A 21739-nucleotide genomic window follows, 5' to 3' on the forward strand; every position below is an offset into this window, starting at 1 on the left:
TACACATCAGGTTCAGACTCGACCCACCGACAGATTCTACACAGTTTAATCAACTCTAACCAGCAACACATTTCTTATATTCTGAGCGAGACTTGGCCGATAAAGCTGGTTCTGATTGACTGTGTGTGTGTGTGTGTGTGTGTGGGTAAGTGACTGCCTGTGTGAGTGTGTGTGTGTGTGTGTGTGTTAGAGACCTGTCTCTCACCTGGTGTTTCCCTCCTCAGCGTGACAGTTCACTCTGAGCGTCTCAGCGCCTCTGAACCCTTTCTGCAGCGGTATTTATTTATTTCTACTCTGTGTTTTGTTTGTGCTTCAGTGGCTCTTTCCTTCTTTTGTCGCTTTTAGTTTTGTATTCCTCACACTCGACTATTCTTCTAGTTGTTATTTATTCTTCATTTAAAAAGACTCCTGTTAACATCTATTACTTGCCGTAAGCTCTCTGCTGTGTGTGTTCTCCCACACTGGCACCCCTGTATTGTCAGTGTGTGAATTTCAGCTCCGCAGTGGCTGTGTGAGTAGATTAGGTTATGCGATGGTGGTAATCCTTCTGTTGATTTTAAAACCTGCAATGTTTCTCATCTACTTGTTTCTCTTTCTGTCTAATGTTCTGCAGAAAGGAGCAGCAGAAGAACCATAAGGGTTCTAAGTCTGTGTGGGAGCAGCGCACCAGTGAGCTCAGGAGGCAGACACTGATGACCAGCAGGGAGGCGCTGTACAATGAGCTGGACCCCGAGGATCGCTGGAAGGCAAGTTGTGGGGTTTAATTAAGGATTGCACGGGTCTTGAAAATAAATGAAAGAAACAAAAAAATATATCTGAGGCAGGACTTTCTTTAACAGTGTGGTTTACTGATTTTATCCACACTAAATGCAATTTTATGGAGTGATTAAATTTTACATCATCAGTACAAGCTCTCGACTGAAAACGAATGCAACTCTGGATGAAATGTTGTGACACTGTATAGAGTTTAAAAAATATGCAACAGTGCCGTAATTAAAGCTGAAGGCACCACAAGAAATAATACTGTGTGACATTTTGCAATACATTCCTACAAACTTTATAGATGGTCATTTAGACGCATGTAGATGTTGCAGCATCAGTTGATATTGGGAAATCTGATCAGATTTGCACTGTTGTGAATATCTGGTTTCTGCTTTTGAACCAGTAGTGTTGGAACTCTTTATAAAACACTGTGGAACCTCGAATTGTAAGTAACTTGGTGAGAGTTTTGCAAGACAAGCAAAATGTTTTAATAAATTTTAACTTAATAAACCCGTGAGGTTTAGATATACGAGTAGTACGCATGCCGAGGGTCACGTGATCACAACTGAGCCAATGGTTCTTCTCTCTCTCTCACGCTGTGGCATTGTGGGTAATCGTGTCCCATGTTTAGTCTCAGTGCATCACTCATAACATCTGTGTGTGTGTGTGTGTGTGCATGGATAAAGATAAAAAAAAAAATTGTGTCCAAGTGTAGTGAATGTTATTTAGTAACTGTACTGCAACAAGGGCCTCCATTAAAAAAAGGTTAAATAGTGTGGGAGATCAATCTGTTTAACGACAACGCGGCGTCACATTTCTGTGAAATCATCGCAAGGAGGCAAAAGCTAGTGACGTTAGAGAGATTCACTGTGAGAGTCACGCAAAAAGAAGATTCCAGTAACCAGAGACTCTGTCAGAGAGGAGTGATTCTGTGTGTATGTGTGTGTGAAAGTCATCCTACACAGTAATCCCCCCTGCCCACTGCCCCTGCTCGTGCTCTCGTATAACTCCAGTCACGATTCTTTTCAAAGGTAAAGTGCAGGTTAATTTGTTTTATTTTTCCTTTATAGTTTGTATTAATTATTTTTATATGAGTATTTTTGGGTTGTGGAACGAATCATCAGAATTTCCTTTATTGCTTATGGGGGAAATTCACTTTGATCTACACAAGTACGCTTTCTGAACAAATTATCCTCGCAATCCAAGGTTAACTATGTAGAAAAACACTATTTGCTTAATAAGTCTTTTCCCACAGGTCTCATACTCTCGCCACATCCGACCCGACATGAAGACACACTTGGACCGGCCGTTGGTGGTGGACCCTCAAGAAAATCGAAACAACAACACTAACAAGAACAGGCCAGGAGAGGAGCTTCTACACAAACGGCCATCATTGCATTCGCCAGTGGGAGGTGGAGGAGGAGGATCTGCTCCATCATGGACTCTGGAGAGGGGACAATCTCTAGAGTCTTACCAAAGTTGCAGGAAGTCTGAAAACCAAAGCCATGCTGGCACAGAGGGAACTGAGCTGGGCATGAGGGATCCACACCGAAAGAGAGAACATCGTGGGCAAAGAAACGGACGCTCTCGCCAACATCGGAAGGCTTTGGATGAAGAAGCTGTGAATGGTGGAGGAGGCCGGAGGCACCGAAACAAGGGTACAGAGGGTGGGATCGAAGGTGAGCAAGCAGACGGAGCTGAGCGGAGACAGAGATGTCACCGACATGGAGAAAAAGAGGGACGGAGGGAAAGAGGAGAGCAGGGGGAGAGGGGCCGACATCGCAGGAAGTAAGTTTATGTTTACATCATCAAAATTTTGAAGCATAAGTAAATTTTTATGCTTTGCGGTTTTGTCTTTGCCTGCTTTCCTTTCTACTTTTTCCTTTCTCTTTCTCTCTTTCTCTCTCTAGGGATGGCCCCACTTTGTCCACCACTCGTCCTATTCAGAAGACTCTGTCTAGGCAGGACAGCCAGTATAGTGAAGACTTGGACAATGTGATGAACAGTAAGCTTGCTACCCAGCCACTGGTTCCCTCAGACCCCCGTGGGCCAAGCAGCCGCTCCACACCTCACTCCAGCCTCCTTAGCCTGGTCAGCAGCACACGCGGTTCCTGTCTGGCTCCTACCACTACAGAGAGCAGTTTTATTCTCACCAACCCTGCCTCTACTACCATAAATCTTGTTCATCTAGATGCCAAGCCAGACTACACAGCCATAGACATGCCACCCATGTTCCCTTCTGCCAATGCCATTCTGCAAGGTGTGAAATTGTCCTGATGTTGTGTGTGGGATGTCGTAAGTGCCTTGAGTGGTTAACATCAGGAACGGTCAATAAACTTAAAAGAGAACAGTTACACCAAAGGTTTGTTGTCTGTAAGTTGATTTGTAAACATCTGTCTCAGGTCTTCTTTAATTTTTTTCCCACAGTCAATAAGAATGCCAACACAGAACCGCTGCCCAAGAAGGAGGATTTGAAAGGTGATGATGATGATGATGACAAAGATGACGGAGGGCCTAAACCAATGCCCCCTTACAGTTCTATGTTCATCCTCTCCACTACTAACCCGTGAGTTCAGCACTCTGTAATTGCAGCTCTGCATACTTAACTGGTAGCTCTTAAACTACATCAACACGGAAATATGCATCATCTGTGTCAAACACCTAGAGTGTGTACACAGCGTCTCATGACTAAAACTACAACTCTATCCTTATTCAAATTAACCTGACACTAAACCTTTTGGATACTGCCCTGTGCCAGTCCCTGGGTTCATCATACACACACACACAAAGCAGAATCAATTCCATGCTGCTTTAAGCTTGACTGATCTATTCAGTGATCATTGAGCATCCTGGCTTTGACTGGTGAAACTGGTGTTACTGGTTGCTTGCCTGCACAGCTCGTGGCCGTGTTTTCTGGTCACGATCGATTTTCCAGCATGGCTACTACATTACACAGTCATATCTTATGTTTAAACCTGTGTGTGCATGTGTGTGTATAGGTTTCGCAGGTTGTGTCACTATATTGTGACCCTGAGGTACTTTGAGATGTGCATTCTTCTGGTCATTGCTATGAGCAGTATTGCTCTTGCTGCTGAAGACCCGGTGTGGCCCGACTCCCCCCGGAACAACGTGAGTCAGTTCTTCTGCTTGACACACTCCATCTGTTCTCTGGCTACACTGCTGTGAATTCTCCTTCCAACAGGACGGACACCAAATCTGTAATGGTTTGTCCAACTCCATGTCCCTCTGTCTCAATCTGTAGGTTCTGCGTTACTTTGACTACGTCTTCACAGGTGTGTTCACCTTCGAGATGCTTATAAAGGTAAACACCTTAAACATTCTTAAACATCTTAAACACTTTTTTTTTATGAACATGAATGTTTCTACCCAAGCCATGATATTTTCCTTATCTCTCCCTCTCTCTCGCTCCCTCTGTCTTTCAGATGGTGGATCTGGGTTTAGTACTTCATCAGGGCTCATATTTCCGTGACCTCTGGAACATTCTGGACTTTATAGTGGTCAGTGGTGCTTTGGTAGCCTTCGCCTTCACGTAAGTGTCCACAGGACCCACAGCCATGTCGTGCTGTGTCACTGAGGTTGTGTGTCCCTAGTGTTTTTTGTTCCTCCCCATGCCTGCTGCATGTCCTTTATTCTTCTTGTGCTTCTATCAGTTAAAAAGACCCACAATTCAGCCAAATGGTTCCTGGACCCCCAAGAGCACCAATCTACTTTCCACCGATTTTCCCATCTCCTTTACTAGTAAACCTGTTTCAGCTCTTATGCACCCCAGAAACTGGCTCTTCTTCCCATACCATAAGTACCATAAGGCTAAAGATTTGGGACACTCGCGGCCCTCTAATTTAGCAGAAGCCCATTTTAGTTTCCATTTTCTAAACCATGTGCACTTTTAATCCAACAGTTGACAAAATGTAAGCAACATTTAAAAATTATTTAACACCTGAGGAATTTAGCTGGATTTAGATACCATCGGAGATACCATCCATGTTACAGCTGCTATAGAAAGCCATTACCATTGTTAGCATGCATGGGTTCAATAAGGAAAAGATGCTAAATATGTTTTTTAAGCGGGCAGGACAACAAACACACTGCAAGGAGAAAACGTGGAACCTGATGGCACCAGGAGGAAAACATCCCCAGTAATGCTTCCTTAAGCATGTTACTGGGAAGACTGCCTTGATAAAGATTATTTTGGACATCACATGGTGAAGGGGATGAGCAGAACTCTTCAGAATGTCCTCCAAAACTGCTCTCATTATCCACCGTGTCTTTCCCTTCTGTAAGTTCAGTCTCAGCTGTAGGACTAGTTTTCTGATCTTCAGATTTCACAAATTGTGGATAATAAATAGATTAAATCTCATCATCCTCAGTCCTTCCATCTTGTTGTTCCTCTAGACTTTTCCTCAAAGCTCCTTATGAGTTTTTTAGTGGGCATAATCAGGAACAGTCGTCTTTTTCTCCTTCTCCTCCACCCATCCTCGCCATCCCTGCTCAGAGAATGTGTTGTAACCTTTAAGTACACCGGGGTGTCTCTGGCACCCTCTGGCTGTGAGTGGTAATCTCCATTCTGTGTCTGTCGCTACTGGTAAGACTGGTAGATGTTGTGTATTTATATTTTGTGTCAGTATCTGTTTGTGGTTAGATTAGGTGTCCACATATAACACAACTTGTGCTCTATGCATTCATTCTTTTTAAAATATTCTCACTGTCTCATATTGATGTCTTTCCTCCTCCTACATTCTTCTCCTGTTTCAGTATGTCTGTGTTTCCTGTGCTCTGTCTGTGTTGGTGTTTGTTTATCTGTGTGTGCTGTCTGTCTCTCTGGCCGTCTCTGATCATCTCTGGTTTGCACACAGCGGAGGAGGGGATGGAGAAGGAGAGGGGTAATGTGTCTTTCTCTCTCTCTCTTTGTCTGTCTCTCTGATTGCTCTTCATGCCTGCCGCAAGCCAGATCCTCCTCCTCCTCCTCCTCCTCCTCTTCACATGATCTTCCTTATTCATACTGCCATGCTTTCTCACACATAGAACACAAAACCAAGGGCAAGGCTGGCGTCTGGCGCATCACATCACTTGTCGAAGCCTGGCCAAGCAGTTTAACTTTGTTGATGGCGAACAATCAAGCTAATAAACTCTTGGTACACCCTGCTGTATGTGGACACCTAAATGTGTTAACATACGTATTTGTGTCTATGTGTTCGTATGTGTCTGTGCATTTGTTTGAAATCTGTATGACACGGACTGTCTGAAATACTTCCTACATGTTTTAGGATTAAAAGTGGATATTGGAATTACATCATAATGAACACATTTAAATTGTCTTTAGTTTGATAAAAGCAATCATGACCTCACTGACTGACCAGGAGACTAATGCATTGATTTATTTGGAGACTAACGCATCAGAAGGCAGACTCACAAACCAACAAACAAGGAGACAGGCAGACTGACTAATAGTTTCTGTAGTCCCCAGACTGCATTAAGAAGACGCTCACCTGGCCTGAACCTGTACTCACACAGACAACATGATAACGCGATTATAGCCCGATCTCGCAGTTCTGTCTTTGTAGATGTGTATCGTCACTTTTACGAGCCTGGAATCCAATTAGAGAGCTATTTAATGTCTGGAAAAGAGTATTGGAGTATTGGATCTCTGCTGGAGCAAATAACTGCATAGCCCAGCAACTGCCATCACACAACACACAAAACACACACGCGCACACACACCAGGCCGAGCCAAAAATACGGTCCTGTCTTTTTTTTGTACTTTGGTCAGAGTGTATAGAAATGAATACTAAAAAAGTACGGTTAATGGTTTAATAAATTACATGTATGTTACAGTACATTATATTTGTGTAAACACCTACGTGCTGTACGTACCAGTGACGAGACGTTTAGTGCTTGTAGAGCTTAGAAAAGATATAGCCACTAATATTTCCATGTGTTCAATATTATCATCGGACATGGAGATATATGGCTACTGTGTACTAAAGAGCAAGTCGATTTTAATGTAAAAAGTAAATAAATACAGAATTCTGGATGTCTTGCAGTGTTAGTGTCTCCAGATATCTGCAGAAGTCATTGACGCCACATTAGACTATTTCATGTGCTGTTTTACACACCGAAGACGTTTGGGTTTGAGACCTAAAGTTAAATATGAGACGATAGCTCAGACGGCACTTCTTGCTTATTATATCTAAATTAAAACATCTTTTTTGAAGGCAGACCTTCTAATGTTTCAGATAAGCAAAAGTGTTGGAACAGATAGTCTCAAAGTAAATATCATGTAATATCTGCTCATATGTCTCTCGCTTGAACTAACTACATGGAACCGCTGAACCCTGACCCTCTGACATCACCACTCTGCTGTACTTCTTTTGTGATGCTTTTTCAGGCTTGTAGCGCAGCTTCCTGCAGTAGTTGTGTGTTATGGGGGGTGTGTGTGTGTGTGTGTGTGTGTGTGTGTGTCTCCCTCCCTCAGTCTCCTCTTCAGGAGGTGAGATGCTGCTCAGGTTAGTTGAGGTCTGCAGATGGAATTGGCCTGTCGAAACCCTCCCACTGTCCCCTGATGCAGACCTGTGTTTGTGTTTTTTGATGTTGTCAATTATATGCTAATAGGATACGAATTTAGATTATTTATTAATGTTTAACAATTATTTATGAGTTATTTAACTTATAACTTATCAACAAACAATGATTAAATAATTAAAACATTAACAATAAATATTAATAAATGCATTGTTAATTGTTAAGTTATTAATTAAAGTAGAATTTTTTTATTGTGTTTTTTGGAATTCAATTATTAAATAATTGATTATAACTAATACTACATTTATTTGTCATATTGCCAGAACACGTCCCAAATTATAAACCCATACCACTATTCATGAATTTATAGTGAACAAGAGTTCAAATGTTAAACCTAATAATAATCTGATCTGATCTTTAATGTAATCAGTGATATTATTATTATTATTATTATTATTATTATCATTATTATTATTATTATTATTATTTGAGGTTGAAGCCCACGTCCATGTCTTTGTGTCTCTCTGTACAGCAGAACTCTCTGTCTAACTTATTAATACAAAGAAATCCCATTCTGTAAGGTTGAGGATCTTACGCCTTGTTTACACTCCCTGTTTAAAGTAGATTATTAAATCCGAGACTCTTCATAACACACATTTCGATTAGGGTGGCTAACTCTCTCCGTTCGGGTGTTTTGACTCTTGTTTTATCTCATAGTGGTGTTCCACATTACTGGTTTAATTAGCAGCACGGTTTTAGAATATATGAGACAAACTGGATTTAAAATTCCCAAAGGAAGAATGAACCTACTTTGGATGAAGCCATGCTTTTGCACGTGTTTGTTTGAGTTTCATGAGGAATTGGACGCTTTGTAGGGGCATCACGCTCATTTCTGTGTGCCCTGCATACCCTGTGTATTCATGTTAAACTATCATGTTGATCAGCTCTGTTGAGTTACGCGTATAGTCGCGCCCTCTTTAAGGGCAAAAGTGCTATATTTGTCCCAAAAAATGATGGCTGCTGTGATGTGATCTGGCACAAAACTGCTCATAACACACGTCTATTCAACATTATTATTTAGTTTATGGCGCAGATTTAACTTCAGGCAAATACCGAAGGGTTTAGCATGATTTTGTAGCAAAACCAGCTGGACAGACATACAGACAGACATACAGATATACAAACAGACATTTTTCTGAGACAGGTTTCTGTTTGTTCAATGTATAAAACGGAAAGGTATCAGTGAAAGAGTCCTTGGCAGCACTGTCTCTTTGGACAAACTGTGATAAACTGGTGTTGTTAGGGGTGGGGGGGGTGGGGTGTTGGTGTGGGGGAATGTTGGTGTTTTGTGGGGAGGAGGTGTTGGTGTGAGGAGGGCATTGGTGTGAGGGGGTGTTGATGTGAGGGGGGTGTTAATGTTGGGGGGTGTTAATGTTGGGGGTGTTGGTGAGAGTGGGGCGTTGGTGTAAGAGAGCGTAGGTGTCAGGGGGGCGTTGGTGTGAGGGGGTGTTGATGTGAGGGGGGTGTTAATGTTGGGGGTGTTGGTGAGAGTGGGGCGTTGGTGCGAGGGGTTGTTGGTGTAAGAGAGCGTAGGTGTCAGGGGGGCGTTGGTGTGAGCGGGGTGTTAATGTTGGGGGGTGTTGGTGTGAGGAGGGCATTGGTGTGAGGGGTGTTGATGTGAGTGGGGCGTTGGTGTTGGGGCGTTGGTGTTGGGGGCGTTGGTGTGAGCGGGGTGTTAATGTTGGGGGGTGTTGGTGTGAGTGGGGCGTTGGTGTTGGGGGCGTTGGTGTGAGTGGGGAGTTGGTGTTGGGGGGTGTTGGTGTGAGGAGGGCATTGGTGTGAGGGGTGTTGATGTGAGTGGGCCGTTGGTGTTGGGGGCGTTGGTGTGAGCGGGGGGTGTTAATGTTGGGGGGTGTTGGTGTGAGTGGGGAGTTGGTGTGAGGGGGTGTTGGTGTAAGAGAGCGTAGGTGTCAGAGGGGCGTTGGTGTGAACGGGGTGTTAATGTTGGGGGGTGTTGGTGTGAGTAGGGCATTGGTGTGAGGGGTGTTGATGTGAGTGGGGCGTTGGTGTTGGGGGCGTTGGTGTGAGCGGGGGGTGTTAATGTTGGGGGTGTTGGTGTGAGTGGGGAGTTGGTGTGAGGGGGTGTTGGTGTAAGAGAGCGTAGGTGTCAGAGGGGCGTTGGTGTGAGCGGGGTGTTAATGTTGGGGGGTGTTGGTGTGAGTGGGGCGTTGGTGTTGGGGGCGTTGGTGTGAGCGGGGTGTTAATGTTGGGGGTGTTGGTGTGAGGAGGGCATTGGTGTGAGGGGTGTTGATGTGAGTGGGGCGTTGGTGTTGGGGGCGTTGGTGTTGGGGGCGTTGGTGTGAGCGGGGTGTTAATGTTGGGGGTGTTGGTGTGAGTGGAGCGTTGGTGTTGGGGGCGTTGGTGTGAGGGGGTGTTGATGTTGGGTGTGGTTGGTCTGAGGGAGGCGTTGGGGTTGGGGGGGTTGTTGGTGTTGGTGTGAGGGTGGTGTTGGTGTGAGGGTGGTGTTGGGGGGGGGGGTGTTGGGGGGGGTGTTGATGTTGGGTGTGGTTGGTCTGAGGGAGGCGTTGGGGTTGGGGGGGTTGTTGGTGTTGGTGTGAGGGTGGTGTTGGTGTGAGGGTGGTGTTGGTGTGAGGGTGGTGTTGGGGGGGGGTGTTGATGTTGGGTGTGGTTGGTCTGAGGGAGGTGTTGGGGTTGGGGGGGTTGTTGGTGTTGGTGTGAGGGTGGTGTTGGTGTGAGGGTGGTGTTGGGGGGGGGGGGGGTGTATTCCAGATATCCAGATATCAGAAGCCATGATCATGTGCCGCATTCCTGTAATGATCATGTGTTTGTCCCCTATGATAAAAATATACAGTGTACATATTCTACTTCCTCCCTGCCTGTGTGTGTGTGTGTGTGTGCGTGCGTCTGTGTGTGTTTGTGCATGTCAGTTCTAATCAAATGCAGTCTTGCACTCCTTATTTCTCTCTTCCTTTTCTGTCACATGTTTTTTTTTTTTGTTCGTCAAACTCCTCCTTTCTACTCTAATGGCTGTGCGTGTATGCACACACGTGTGTGTGTGCGTGTGTGTGGGTGTGTGTGGGCGGGGGGGTGGGGGGGAGATTAGGTATATTAGTGTATATGTGTATGGGTGTGTCTTTCTGTCTCTTGCTGTCTCTGATCCTGTCTCATCTCTCCGATCGGCTCCTCCTCCAGCGGCGGCAGTGGGTAATGATCTCTCTCTCTCTCTTTCTCTTTCTCTCTCTCTCTCTTTCTGCTTTGCTATTAATGCTTGTCCTGCCAGTTACATAGCTTTCCTCTCTTTCTTTTTAAATTCATTCATCTGCTTTTGTGTCTGTGGTACATGCGTCTCCACTCTGTGACTGTCTCTCTGCTGATGAACGAGTTGTAACGAGATTCAGGATTGCGACACACACACACACACACACACACACACACACACACACACACACACACACACACACACACACACCTTTACTGTTAAACCCAGTGGTGTGAAGGATCCCGGTAGAGTCCAGCTTGTAAGCAGGTGCACTCTCCGAGGGAATGAACAGGTTGAGGCTGGAGCTCCGTCCTGTGGAGGCGGCGAGGTTTCCTCTCCCACATCACACTGCCGTCCACTAACGAGCCTTAATCTCTGCATTTACTCTGATTAACACAAGCAGCAGGTTAAACTTAAACACAATATCACTCAATCCTGAAAATGATCTTTTCTTTGTGTTTTTTATCGACATCAGACCTGTTACTCCAGAAGACAGTTGATGAGTTTATGACTTCCTGAAGCTTTGCAGTGCGATGATCAAACCAGCAGTGTGTCGGTTTTGGTTGTGTTGGGTTCTGCTCGTGGCTGTGTGATCATTGTGCATGAGATGAAACTCTCCACCATAACACGCTTCTAAAAACTCTTCTCTTGAGAAAGTGAACATGTTTTTAGAGATTTTCCATCACATGTCCACGTGGTTATTGTGTTCTGTTTCATGGATTCAGAAACGAGCTCATGACAAACAGAATAACATCAGGTAAAAAGCGGAAAAGAAAAAGAGGCTTGGCTGGACATTCTATTCTTTGGGGATGTCTGACAGCGGATGCAGCTCTCACACTGCTGCTGTGGCTCTGCCATGAAACTGCAAAGGATTATGGGGAAAAAGGTGTTAGTCACAGGTACAGCATGGAATGGAGCTAAGCGGTTGATGTACCTAAAACAGCATGACCCTGTGTGTGTGTGTGTGTGTGTGTGTGCGTTTGTTTGGGGTAGCTTGCTAGGCTAGATTACATTTCAGTGAGAGCTGTGTGAAGATGCATTGCATCATTTTGTAACTGGACTGTGGACAACTGCACAGCTGGCATGTGAGCTACTAACACCCTGTAAATCACTTTTACTGCGCTGGTCACACTGTAACTGTGTTTGCATGTGTGGTTCTGTGTGTGTGTGTGTGTGACTTGCAGGGGAAGCAGTAAGGGGAAGGACATCAGCACCATTAAGTCCCTGCGTGTGCTACGAGTCTTAAGACCACTGAAAACCATCAAGCGGCTGCCCAAGCTGAAGGTAAGAGACATTAGACGTTTTGTCTCATCAGGTTTGTGACAGAAGCTCAGTGCTGACTGTGAGACCTTTTTGATGAAAGTGGACATGCTAGTCATTTAGTCAGAATAGACTAAGACAAAGACACTTTAATAACCTTTGCACAAAGTCACTTTTTCTATGCATATTTGCACACCATTATATTTCTATTTGTACAGTATATTTCTATTTTCAGTTTCTATTTTTAGTTCTATTTTTCCTAGTTAAATTTTATTTATATATATAGACTTTCTTAACTTCGCCCCTTATCAGTAACTAGAACTCTTCAGAACCTGGTCCTGACATTTCAGTTCAGTTTACATTAGAGATGCATCAATTCTGATCACAATTGACACCAGACATAAAAATTATTTAAACTTTCACCACCCACAGTGGGGGGAGCCTGAATTTTCCCTAGAGTTTTGATGGGGTGGGTGGGGGTGGTGGGGCGGGCTGGTCTTTGTGAACTGCTGCTGATGTGTCATGCTGGGATGTGAACTAGTAGGCTTGTAGGCATGGAGTGAAAACTTCTGAGGTTGATCTGCATTCATTAGAGCTGTTTGACTAAACCAGCTCCATTTCAGATCTCTTTCTTTTGATGCTTAGTGAGATTCCAACTCTTATCCTTAATTTGACACCAAACTTGAGAATTGGCAACACCCCTTGGTCCAGTTTCCATGCATGTCATGTTTTCAATTTGAGTGGCTGGAGCTAAACGTTTACAGAGCAGTTGTGTGTGCCAAACAAATCAGGTTATACAGGAAGCTTCAATGTTTCCCATAATTTTTGAGTGTGATATTGAGTGCATAACACATGTAGCGCCCCTGTTGGCCAGTTTGTGTGTGAGATTAGATATGATCACCACACCACCCCACTTCTCCGCTCCCTGCACCGGCTTCCTGTAGCTGCCCGCATCAAATTCAAAACCCTGATGTTCATCTACAAAGCTACACACGGCGCAGCTCTGATTACACCACGCACCGCACCACATTCCCCCCGATCCTCCAGCACTGCTCGCCCGGTCCCAACAGCTCTCAGAGATTGAGGAAGACATGCATATAGACTGTTTTTTGTATTAATTAGGCCTCGACAAAGTAAGATGCATTTTCACATAAGCATGTCGATGCAGTAGACCAAACTTACACCCATCTCCACTTTGTTCAAAGTGATTTGACGCGTAGTGGCCGTGCTGTTTACACTATTAAGATTCTGAGGTTTACATTTATCACCTGGAAGTTCGTCCCAACGTTCTAAAAACCTCAACAGCTTTGACATACAGATCAAACAGTAGATTTTGTTTTGCTGTACTGTTCAAAAACACAGCATGTTTTGACTGAGATTTGACTTGAAGCTGGATCAGTGGAGCTTTGCGGTTCAGTGTGCTACAGGTTTCTGCTTCTTGATGATGTGCTTAGTTTCTGTGAATGGGTTTAAAATGTATGACCGTCTGCATGTTTCTTTCTGTCTCTCTTCTTTTGCTGTAGTTCTTTGTTTATTTCTTGTCATATTGAGAGTTGTTGTGTTTGTGTGTGATGTGTTTCCTCAGGCTGTGTTTGACTGCGTAGTGAACTCTCTGAAGAATGTGCTGAACATCCTGATTGTCTACATGCTCTTCATGTTCATCTTTGCTGTTGTGGCCGTGCAGCTCTTCAAGGGCAAGTTCTTCTACTGCACTGACGAATCCAAGGAGTTTGAACGTGACTGCAGGTAGATTTCACACACAAACACAGACACACATGCAAACAGATAATTTATATGATCATTGTTGCCATTATGGTCAATTTTCTCCACAAAATGATAATTTTTGTCATTTTTGGATTTATCTGAACTCCAGCTCATGCTGCATGTCGAGACACTGCGACACACCCAGAAATAAACCATATTAAATACAAACAACATTTTGTTTCAGGGGTGAATACCTGGTGTATGAGCGAGATAACGAGGTGAAAGCACAGAAACGAGAATGGAAGAAATATGAATTCCACTATGACAATGTGCTCTGGGCTTTGCTTACACTCTTCACAGTTTCCACAGGAGAAGGCTGGCCGCAGTAAGTAACACAACACACAGATTTTTTATCGTTGTAAATGTAAGTTATTGCATGAGAGACTTCATCTGCTGTTCTCCATCAGGGTTCTTAAACACTCTGTGGATGCGACATATGAGAACCAGGGTCCTAGTCCTGGCTACCGCATGGAGATGTCTATCTTCTATGTGGTCTACTTCGTAGTCTTCCCCTTCTTTTTTGTCAATATTTTTGTTGCCCTGATCATCATTACCTTCCAAGAACAAGGAGATAAGATGATGGAGGACTACAGCCTGGAGAAGAATGAGGTAAGTGACAGTAAGTGCTTATTATTGCACTGACTGGTTTATCAGGTAAATCTTCCAGATTGTTTTTGAACCTCCTGCAATAATGAAATATAAAACTGTGATAAAGTATTTGCCTTATTCTGGATTTTTTTTTGCACATTTTTCAAAATTCAAATCAAATTAAAATTTTAATTGTCTCATACACAGTATGATATGTACATAGTTATATGCTTATACAGCTGCCTGTGACATACAAAGCAGGGTTTTTCTACAAGAAATAAATGGCACTAGAGTATAAATAAATTACTCTTATCATCTATATTGTTTCTTCCTGTTTACACAAAGAAGTGGGAATCGATTCTGGACACCGGAGGTGCAAAGCACAACAGTGCTAATCACCGAGCCACCATGCTGCCTGCACAATTAAATGAAAAAAGTATATTTATTATCAAATAGAGAAATAAAAATATAAAAGAAAAATATAGAAATATAAAGACCTTCAGCTAAAAAATTTACTTTATGTACAAGGTTTTCATAGAATAGAAATAAAATAGATGTACATAAAGTGTTAACTGTAAATAATACAGGATAAGTTAAATTACAGCTGAGTGCAGTAAGTCCTTATTTGTGTGGAAAATGAGCAATGTGCAATCAGAAAAATGTGCAAGAAGTATGCAACATTTAGCAATGTGCAAATGTGCAACTTGATTAATATGCTACATCCTGACTTTGATGTGTTAGCAGCAATGTAGGAAGAGTGTTTATTGTGTGAGCGAATAAGAAAGACAGATCATATTGTTTAGTTCTTTGTGGTGTTCTGGTTGAGAGCCTGAATAGCCTGCAGGAAGAAGTTTTTCCTTAATTCAATTCAATTCAATTTTATTTGTGTAGCGCTTTTACCAATTGTCATTGTCGCAAAGCAGCTTTACACAATCAAAAGAATTATTTAAGTCTGTACGGAATGTAAGTGTGCATGAATCAAGATAAGCAGATTGTCCCTTTTGAGCAAGCCGCAGGCAACAGTGGCAAGGAAAAACTCCCTGAGATGGTAATAGGAAGAAATCTTGAGAGGAACCAGACTCAACAGGGAACCCATCCTTATTTGGGTGAAACAGAAAGCAGGAATTGATCTGCATTTATACTGTGTGTTAGTTAATAGGCAGTTCAGCTATAACAGTGGATGTTAACTGATGTAAATATGGAGTCCAGGTAGTTATTGGAGACAGTTGCAATCTTGAACTATCGAGCAACCACGGCCAAGTCAAGTCCTCAGAGAAACAGCTGTCAACACCAGTAGAGGCCAGAACCATCTTTGTGGTAAAGTGAAACCATCCCCAGACACCAGACGCATCCCAAAGAGACACACGGGCATCCATGCGACGAGATCTCCAACCAGAAGTGGGGCACCAGGATGGGTCAGACAGGTTCGGAGGGCAGAGGGAGTCTGGATCACTGGCAACTCAGAAATGACATGTGTAGCTCGACAGAGAGAGAGAGAAGAGAGAGAGAGGAAAGAGAAAGAGGGGGAGAGAGAACAAAAGAGGGGACAGCAGAAGAGGCGACATAACAGTTAGGTATGGTCGCAGTCACATAATGTCTGATGTGAATGTATATTTAGTGTAGAGTGTAGTGAGTAGTGTAGAGACTCCAGCAGTACTAACTATAACAGCATAACTAAAAGGGGAGAGTCAGAATGAAACAAAAAAATGAGGGCTCCCTGAGATGTAAAGCAAACAATCACCTCACCGTCAACAAACCTGAGTGATCAATGAGAGTGGGAAAGATAGCACCTAAACATACCAGTTCACCTTAATACTCTACATCCATGAGTCCTCTAGATCCGCCTCTTTACTCAAGACAAATCTATTTATAAAAATGCTTGATTAAATAAATAGGTGTTTAGCCTGGACTTAAACACTGAGATTGTGTCTGAGTCCCGAACATAATTTGGAAGACTATTCCATAATTTCGGGGCTTTGAAAGAAAAAGCTCCGCCCCCTGCTGTAGTTTTCATAATACGCGGTACTGACAAGCAGCCTGCATCCTTTGATCGAAGTAGGCGTGGTGGATCGCAAGACACTAGCAGTTCGCTCAGATACTGCGGCGCGAGACCTTTTAATGCTCTGTATGTCAAAAGTAGTATTTTAAAATCAATGCAAAATTTCACGGGTAGCCAATGAAGTGAAGATAAGGTAGGTGTGATGTGCTCGTATTTTCTGGTTCTAGTGAGGACTCTCGCTGCTGCATTCTGGACTAGCTGAAGCTTGTTTATGCATCTACTGTAATTGAACAACCAGACAGTAGGGCGTTACAATAGTCCAACTATAGAGTATATTTCTTATCTTGGCAATGTTTCTGAGGTGAAAGAATGCTATCCTGGTAATATTATCTACATGTGCTTCAAATGAAAGGCTGGAATCTATAATCACGCCGAGGTCTTTTACTGTTGCACTCGATGGAACAGAAAGGCCATATAAAGTTACAGTGTGATCTAAAATCTTACTTCTAACTAAATGCGGTCCTATACTAGAACTTCTGTCTTATCAGAATTAAACAGAAAGAAGGTAATTAGTGTCCAATCTCTTATGTCCTGCACAAATTGCTCAATTTCAGTAAGCTGGTTTTTCTCATCTCATTTTGCTGAGACATATAACTGCGTGTCGTCAGCATAACAATAAAAACTGATTTTACATATTATGTTGCCTAGAGGAAGCATGTATAAGGAAAAAAGCAGTGGGCCTAAAACTGAACCCTGCGGAACGCCAAACTCCACTAGAGAACATGCAGAATAATCACCATTTAAGTCTACATACTGATAACGATCAGTCAAATAGGATCTAAGCTAGGAAGTCAAGTCAAGTCGCTTTTATTGTCACATCACGTTACTGGTACACTAGCAATAGTGGTGTACAATTATAAGAATAAATATACATATGGATAAAACAGTAGTAAAATATTGTGCAAGTGTTATTAAAAAAAAGAATTAAAAAAAAGTGAGCATAAGTATACACATATACACATACAGAATATACACACATATACACGTATATATATATATATATATATATATATATATATATATATATATATATATATATATATATATATATATATGCACATACACACATATGCATACATGTATATACCCATACACACACGATTGTGGGAGTGTGTCTACTTGTGTATAATGTATAAGAAATATCCGCAATGAATGTTGTGCAAAAAGGCAATTATGTGCAGTATGGAGTGCATAAAGTGGCTTAGTGACTATAAAGTGACAGTGTGAAAGTGACAGTGTAGTGTCAGTGTAGACCTACTGGTCAGTGTTCAGTAGTCTGATGGCCTGATGATAGAAGCTGTCCCTCAGCCTGCTGGTTCGGGACCGGATGCTTCCATACCTCCTGGTTGTACCAGGTCGTGATGGATTCAGTGAGGATGCTCTCGATGGCACAGCGGTAGAAGGACCTAAGTATGCGGGGGCTCATGCCAAATCTCTTTAGTCTCCTGAGAAAGAAGAGTCGCTGCTGTGCCTTCTTCACTGTTTTGTCAGTATGAACTGACCATGTGAGATCCTCTGCTATTTGGACACCCAGGAAGCGGAAGCTGCTCACTCTCTCCACAGCAGCGCCGTTGATGATGATGGGGGAATGTGCACCCCTACACCTCCGGAAGTCCACTATCAACTCTTTGGTCTTTCTGACATTGAGGGAGAGATGATTCTCCTTGCACCAATGTGTCAGGGCACTGACCTCCTCCCCGTCTCATCACTGTTGGTGATAAGACCCACCACTGTTGTGTCGTCCGCAAACTCCACAACGATGTTGGAGCTGCTAGTGGCCGTGCAGTCGTATGTGTAGAGTGAGTACAGTAGAGGACTCAGTATACACCCTTGTGGAGCACCCGTGTTCATTGTGACGGGGGATGAGGTGATACTGCCCAGTCTGACCATCTGGCGTCTGTCGGACAGGAAGTGGAGAATCCAGCTGCAGAGAGAGCTGCTCAATCCTAGATCTTGTAGTTTCCTGTCCAGCTTTGAGGGAACGATGGTGTTGAATGCAGAGCTATAATCTACTAGCAGCATTCTCACATACGTATCTTTATTCTCCACGTGGGTGAGGGCAGTATGTAGAGTCAGGGCTATGGCGTCATCAGTGGACCTGTTGTGGCGGTATGCAAATTGTAGAGGGTCCAGTGAGTCCGGCAGCGCAGAGCAGATAAAGTTCCTGACCAGCCTTTCAAAGCATTTGCTCACGATGGGGGTCAGGGCTACTGGTCGCCAGTCGTTCAGGGATGTGATGGTGGAGGATTTGGGTACAGGGACGATGGTGGCCATCTTGAAGCAGACTGGGACTACAGACAGAGAGAGGGAGAGGTTGAAGATGTTCATGAACACTCCAGCCAGCTGAGCCGCGCATGATTTAAGGACACGGCCGGGGATTCCGTCAGGACCAGCGGCTTTGCGTGCGTTCACCTGTCTGAAGCACTTCCTTACATCCTCTTCAGACACCGTGTGCGCACTGACGTCATCCATGATGCGTTCGCTGTGCAGTCTCGTGTTGTTTCCTGTGTCGAATCTAGCGTAAAATACGTTTAGATCCTCACACAGAGAGGCCGTGGTCTGCGGTGTGCTGGTTTTCTCTCTGAAGTCCATAATTGTATTTAGTCCCTGCCACATTCTTCTAGGATCATCAAACTGTTGTTCCACTTTGTCCCTGTACTCACGAGAGGGATGTACCCTTAATTCCTACTATATTTTCTAATCTGTGGAGAAGAATACTATGATCAATGGTGTCAAAAGCTGCACTGAGGTCGAGTAATACAAGCATGGTTACACAACCCTGATCAGAGGCCAATAGGAGGTTATTTACTACTTTAACGAGTGCTGTCTCTGTGCTATGATGAGGCCTAAATCCTGACTGATACAGTTCATGTATGCTATTTCTATGTATTTCTATGATCTGACATAGTTAGTTTAATATCTGCATCAATTGCATTGTCCCGTTTCAAAACCTCAATTTTATGCCTGATATTTACAATTTTATTATTAAAAAAGTTCATAAAGTCCTCACTATTGTACAATGTTGTTGTGGAGGTTTCTGAGGTGGTCTTGTTTTTAGTTAATTTGGCTACGGTATTAAATTAAAATCTAGGATTCTTTTTGTTATTTTTTGGAGTGGAGAGATACGTTGATCTAGCTACACTAAGAGCTTTTCTATAGTCCGGGATGCTCTCTTTCCATGCTATATGAAATACCAACAGTTAAGTTTGACGCCATTTACATTCTAATTTTCCATCTGTCTGTTTTAAAGTACGTGTGTGGTCGTTATACCAGGGAGCGAGTTTCTTATCTCTAATAATTTTTCTTTTAACTGGAGCTACATTATCTAAGGTATAACGGGACGTTGAGTCTAAATATTCAGTTGCCTGATCAAGTTCTGTGGGGTCAGATGGTGATCCAATGAAGGTTGTTAACTCAGGGAGATTACTGATAAAACTCTGTGTGGTATCCTTAGTTTTCTTATGTTGGCCTTCAGGGAGCGAAAACACTTTTCACACCGCAAGAAAGAAAACAGTAAATTTTTGGGGTAGCTGATGTAATTCACTGTCTTTCTGGCCAGCACCTCTTGCTGTAGATTGAGTGCATGTCAGGGAGCTCGGTGCTGATTATGAGCTCAGCTGATCGCACCACCCTCTGTAGAGCCCATCTGTCCTGCATGGTGCTGTTCCCTAACCAGGTGGTGATGATTTCCATCAGGATGCTCTCTATGTTTCAGGAGTAAATGTTCCTAAAGTTGGTATTGATGCAGCTGGCCATTCTTCACCATGGTGTTGATGTGACAGGACCATGAAAGGTCCTGCGTGATATGAACACTGAGGTACTGGGAGCTGTCCACTCTCTCCACTGGATTCTTGTTGATGATAGGGGTCTGGTAGTTTCCTCTCCTACTTTGGAGTAAAGTTGATTATCAGTCCCTTTTTCTTGCTGATGTTCAGGAGGATGTTGGTCCTCTGGCACCAGTTCTCCACATTTTTTATCTCCTCCAGGTAGGCCGTCTCATTGTTCTCAGTGATCAGGCCCCACATAATGGTGTCGGTAACAAACTTGATGATGATTGTGGAGTTGGTAGTGGCCACATGTGTCATATGTGTACAGCAGGGGGCTCAGAACACAGAATGAGGGAGGTTGACACATGCCTGTGGTCTGCCAGTCAGGAAACTAGAGATCCACTGACACAGAAATGGGCTCCCAAGTTCCAGGTCCTCCGGCTTGGTTGTGAGTGTGGGGGGAAGATTAAAAGCTGAACTGTAGTTGACAAAGAGCATTTTAACATAATTCTTCTTCCTAGTGTCCAGGTAAGTAAGTGATGTGTGAATGAGGTGTGATATGGCATAATCAGTTGATTGGTTTGGATGATATGCAAACTAAAATGAATTCTGAGTGTCAGGTAGTGAAGAAATTCCCTTATGTCATGCTCAGAGATGATGAACTTGTTTCCGGCATTGGCATTCTTTTTCTGTCTGCAGCCGTTAGCACCGCTAGGATTGTTACCATTGCTAGCTCTATTAGCATTGGAACGAGCATAGAAGGTTTTAACATCTTTGAAATGAGCATAGAAGGTGTTCAGCTCGTCTGCCACAAACACGTCTGTGTTCGTCATAATGGGTGTTGGTGCCTTTTAGTCTGTTGTTATATTGACTCTAGTTTCCTGCCGTGCCTGCTTCGCCTTTCACCGATTTGGAAAAGTGGTATGTTGCAGCCTTACAAGCCTAACTGCCAGACCTGTTGAAACAGGAAATTACTTAAATAGAACCTGACTGACAAAGTGAAACACACCAAAATATCTCAAGCAACACACCATGCAACAATCTAAAGAAACAGATGAGAAACAAATTATTGACAAGTGTCAGTTTGGACAGGGTTCCAATGCCTTTGGGACTTCAACGAACGACAATGAGAACCATTATTCACAAATGAAGAAAACTTGGAACCATGGTGAACCTTCCCCAGAGTTTCTGGCTTATGATAATTACCCAAAAGCAAAATATTGGCTCATAAAAGAACCCAGAACAACAACAAGAACTGCAGGCCTCACTCGCCTCAGTTGAGGTCAGTGTTTATGTATCAACAATAAGAAAGAAACTGGGGGGCAAAATGGCATTCATTGGAGAGTTCCAAGGTGAAAGCCAGTGCCGACCAAAAAGAACACAAAGGCCCGTCTCACTTTTTTTTTAAAAGCATCTTGATTATTCCCAAGACTTATAGGGAATCCCAAGGCAAATTTTCTGTGCACCATCATTGAAAAACTAACACAATGTTTCATAAAAAAGTACATCATACCCACAGTCAAACATGATGGGGTAGTATGATGTTTTGGTGTGATTATAGATTCCAGCCTTTCATTTGAAGCTCATGTAGATAATATTACCAGGATAGCATTCTTTTACCTCAGAAATATTGCCAAGAAAAGAAATATATTGTTGCTAAACGTTGCAGAAAAACTAGTTAATGCTTTTATGACCTCTAGGTTGGACTATTGTAATGCC

At 43.2% G+C, this 21739-nt stretch overlaps 1 protein-coding gene across 1 annotated transcript in view; it reads left to right on the plus strand.

Moving 5' to 3' along the window:
• cacna1aa (calcium channel, voltage-dependent, P/Q type, alpha 1A subunit, a) overlaps window positions 1-21739 on the plus strand; it is a 153919-nt gene that overhangs the window by 49205 nt on the left and 82975 nt on the right. Inside the window, exons 18-28 of the mRNA XM_053490796.1 lie at window positions 614-746; window positions 2018-2550; window positions 2673-3022; window positions 3190-3328; window positions 3762-3891; window positions 4025-4084; window positions 4206-4312; window positions 11767-11866; window positions 13428-13588; window positions 13791-13931; window positions 14014-14215. Of these exons, the coding sequence (XP_053346771.1) occupies window positions 614-746; window positions 2018-2550; window positions 2673-3022; window positions 3190-3328; window positions 3762-3891; window positions 4025-4084; window positions 4206-4312; window positions 11767-11866; window positions 13428-13588; window positions 13791-13931; window positions 14014-14215 (2056 nt within the window). The remainder of the gene's footprint in view (window positions 1-613; window positions 747-2017; window positions 2551-2672; window positions 3023-3189; window positions 3329-3761; window positions 3892-4024; window positions 4085-4205; window positions 4313-11766; window positions 11867-13427; window positions 13589-13790; window positions 13932-14013; window positions 14216-21739) is intronic.

Source organism: Clarias gariepinus, unplaced genomic scaffold (genome assembly GCF_024256425.1).
Source record: "Clarias gariepinus isolate MV-2021 ecotype Netherlands unplaced genomic scaffold, CGAR_prim_01v2 scaffold_32, whole genome shotgun sequence".
NCBI lineage: Eukaryota > Metazoa > Chordata > Actinopteri > Siluriformes > Clariidae > Clarias > Clarias gariepinus.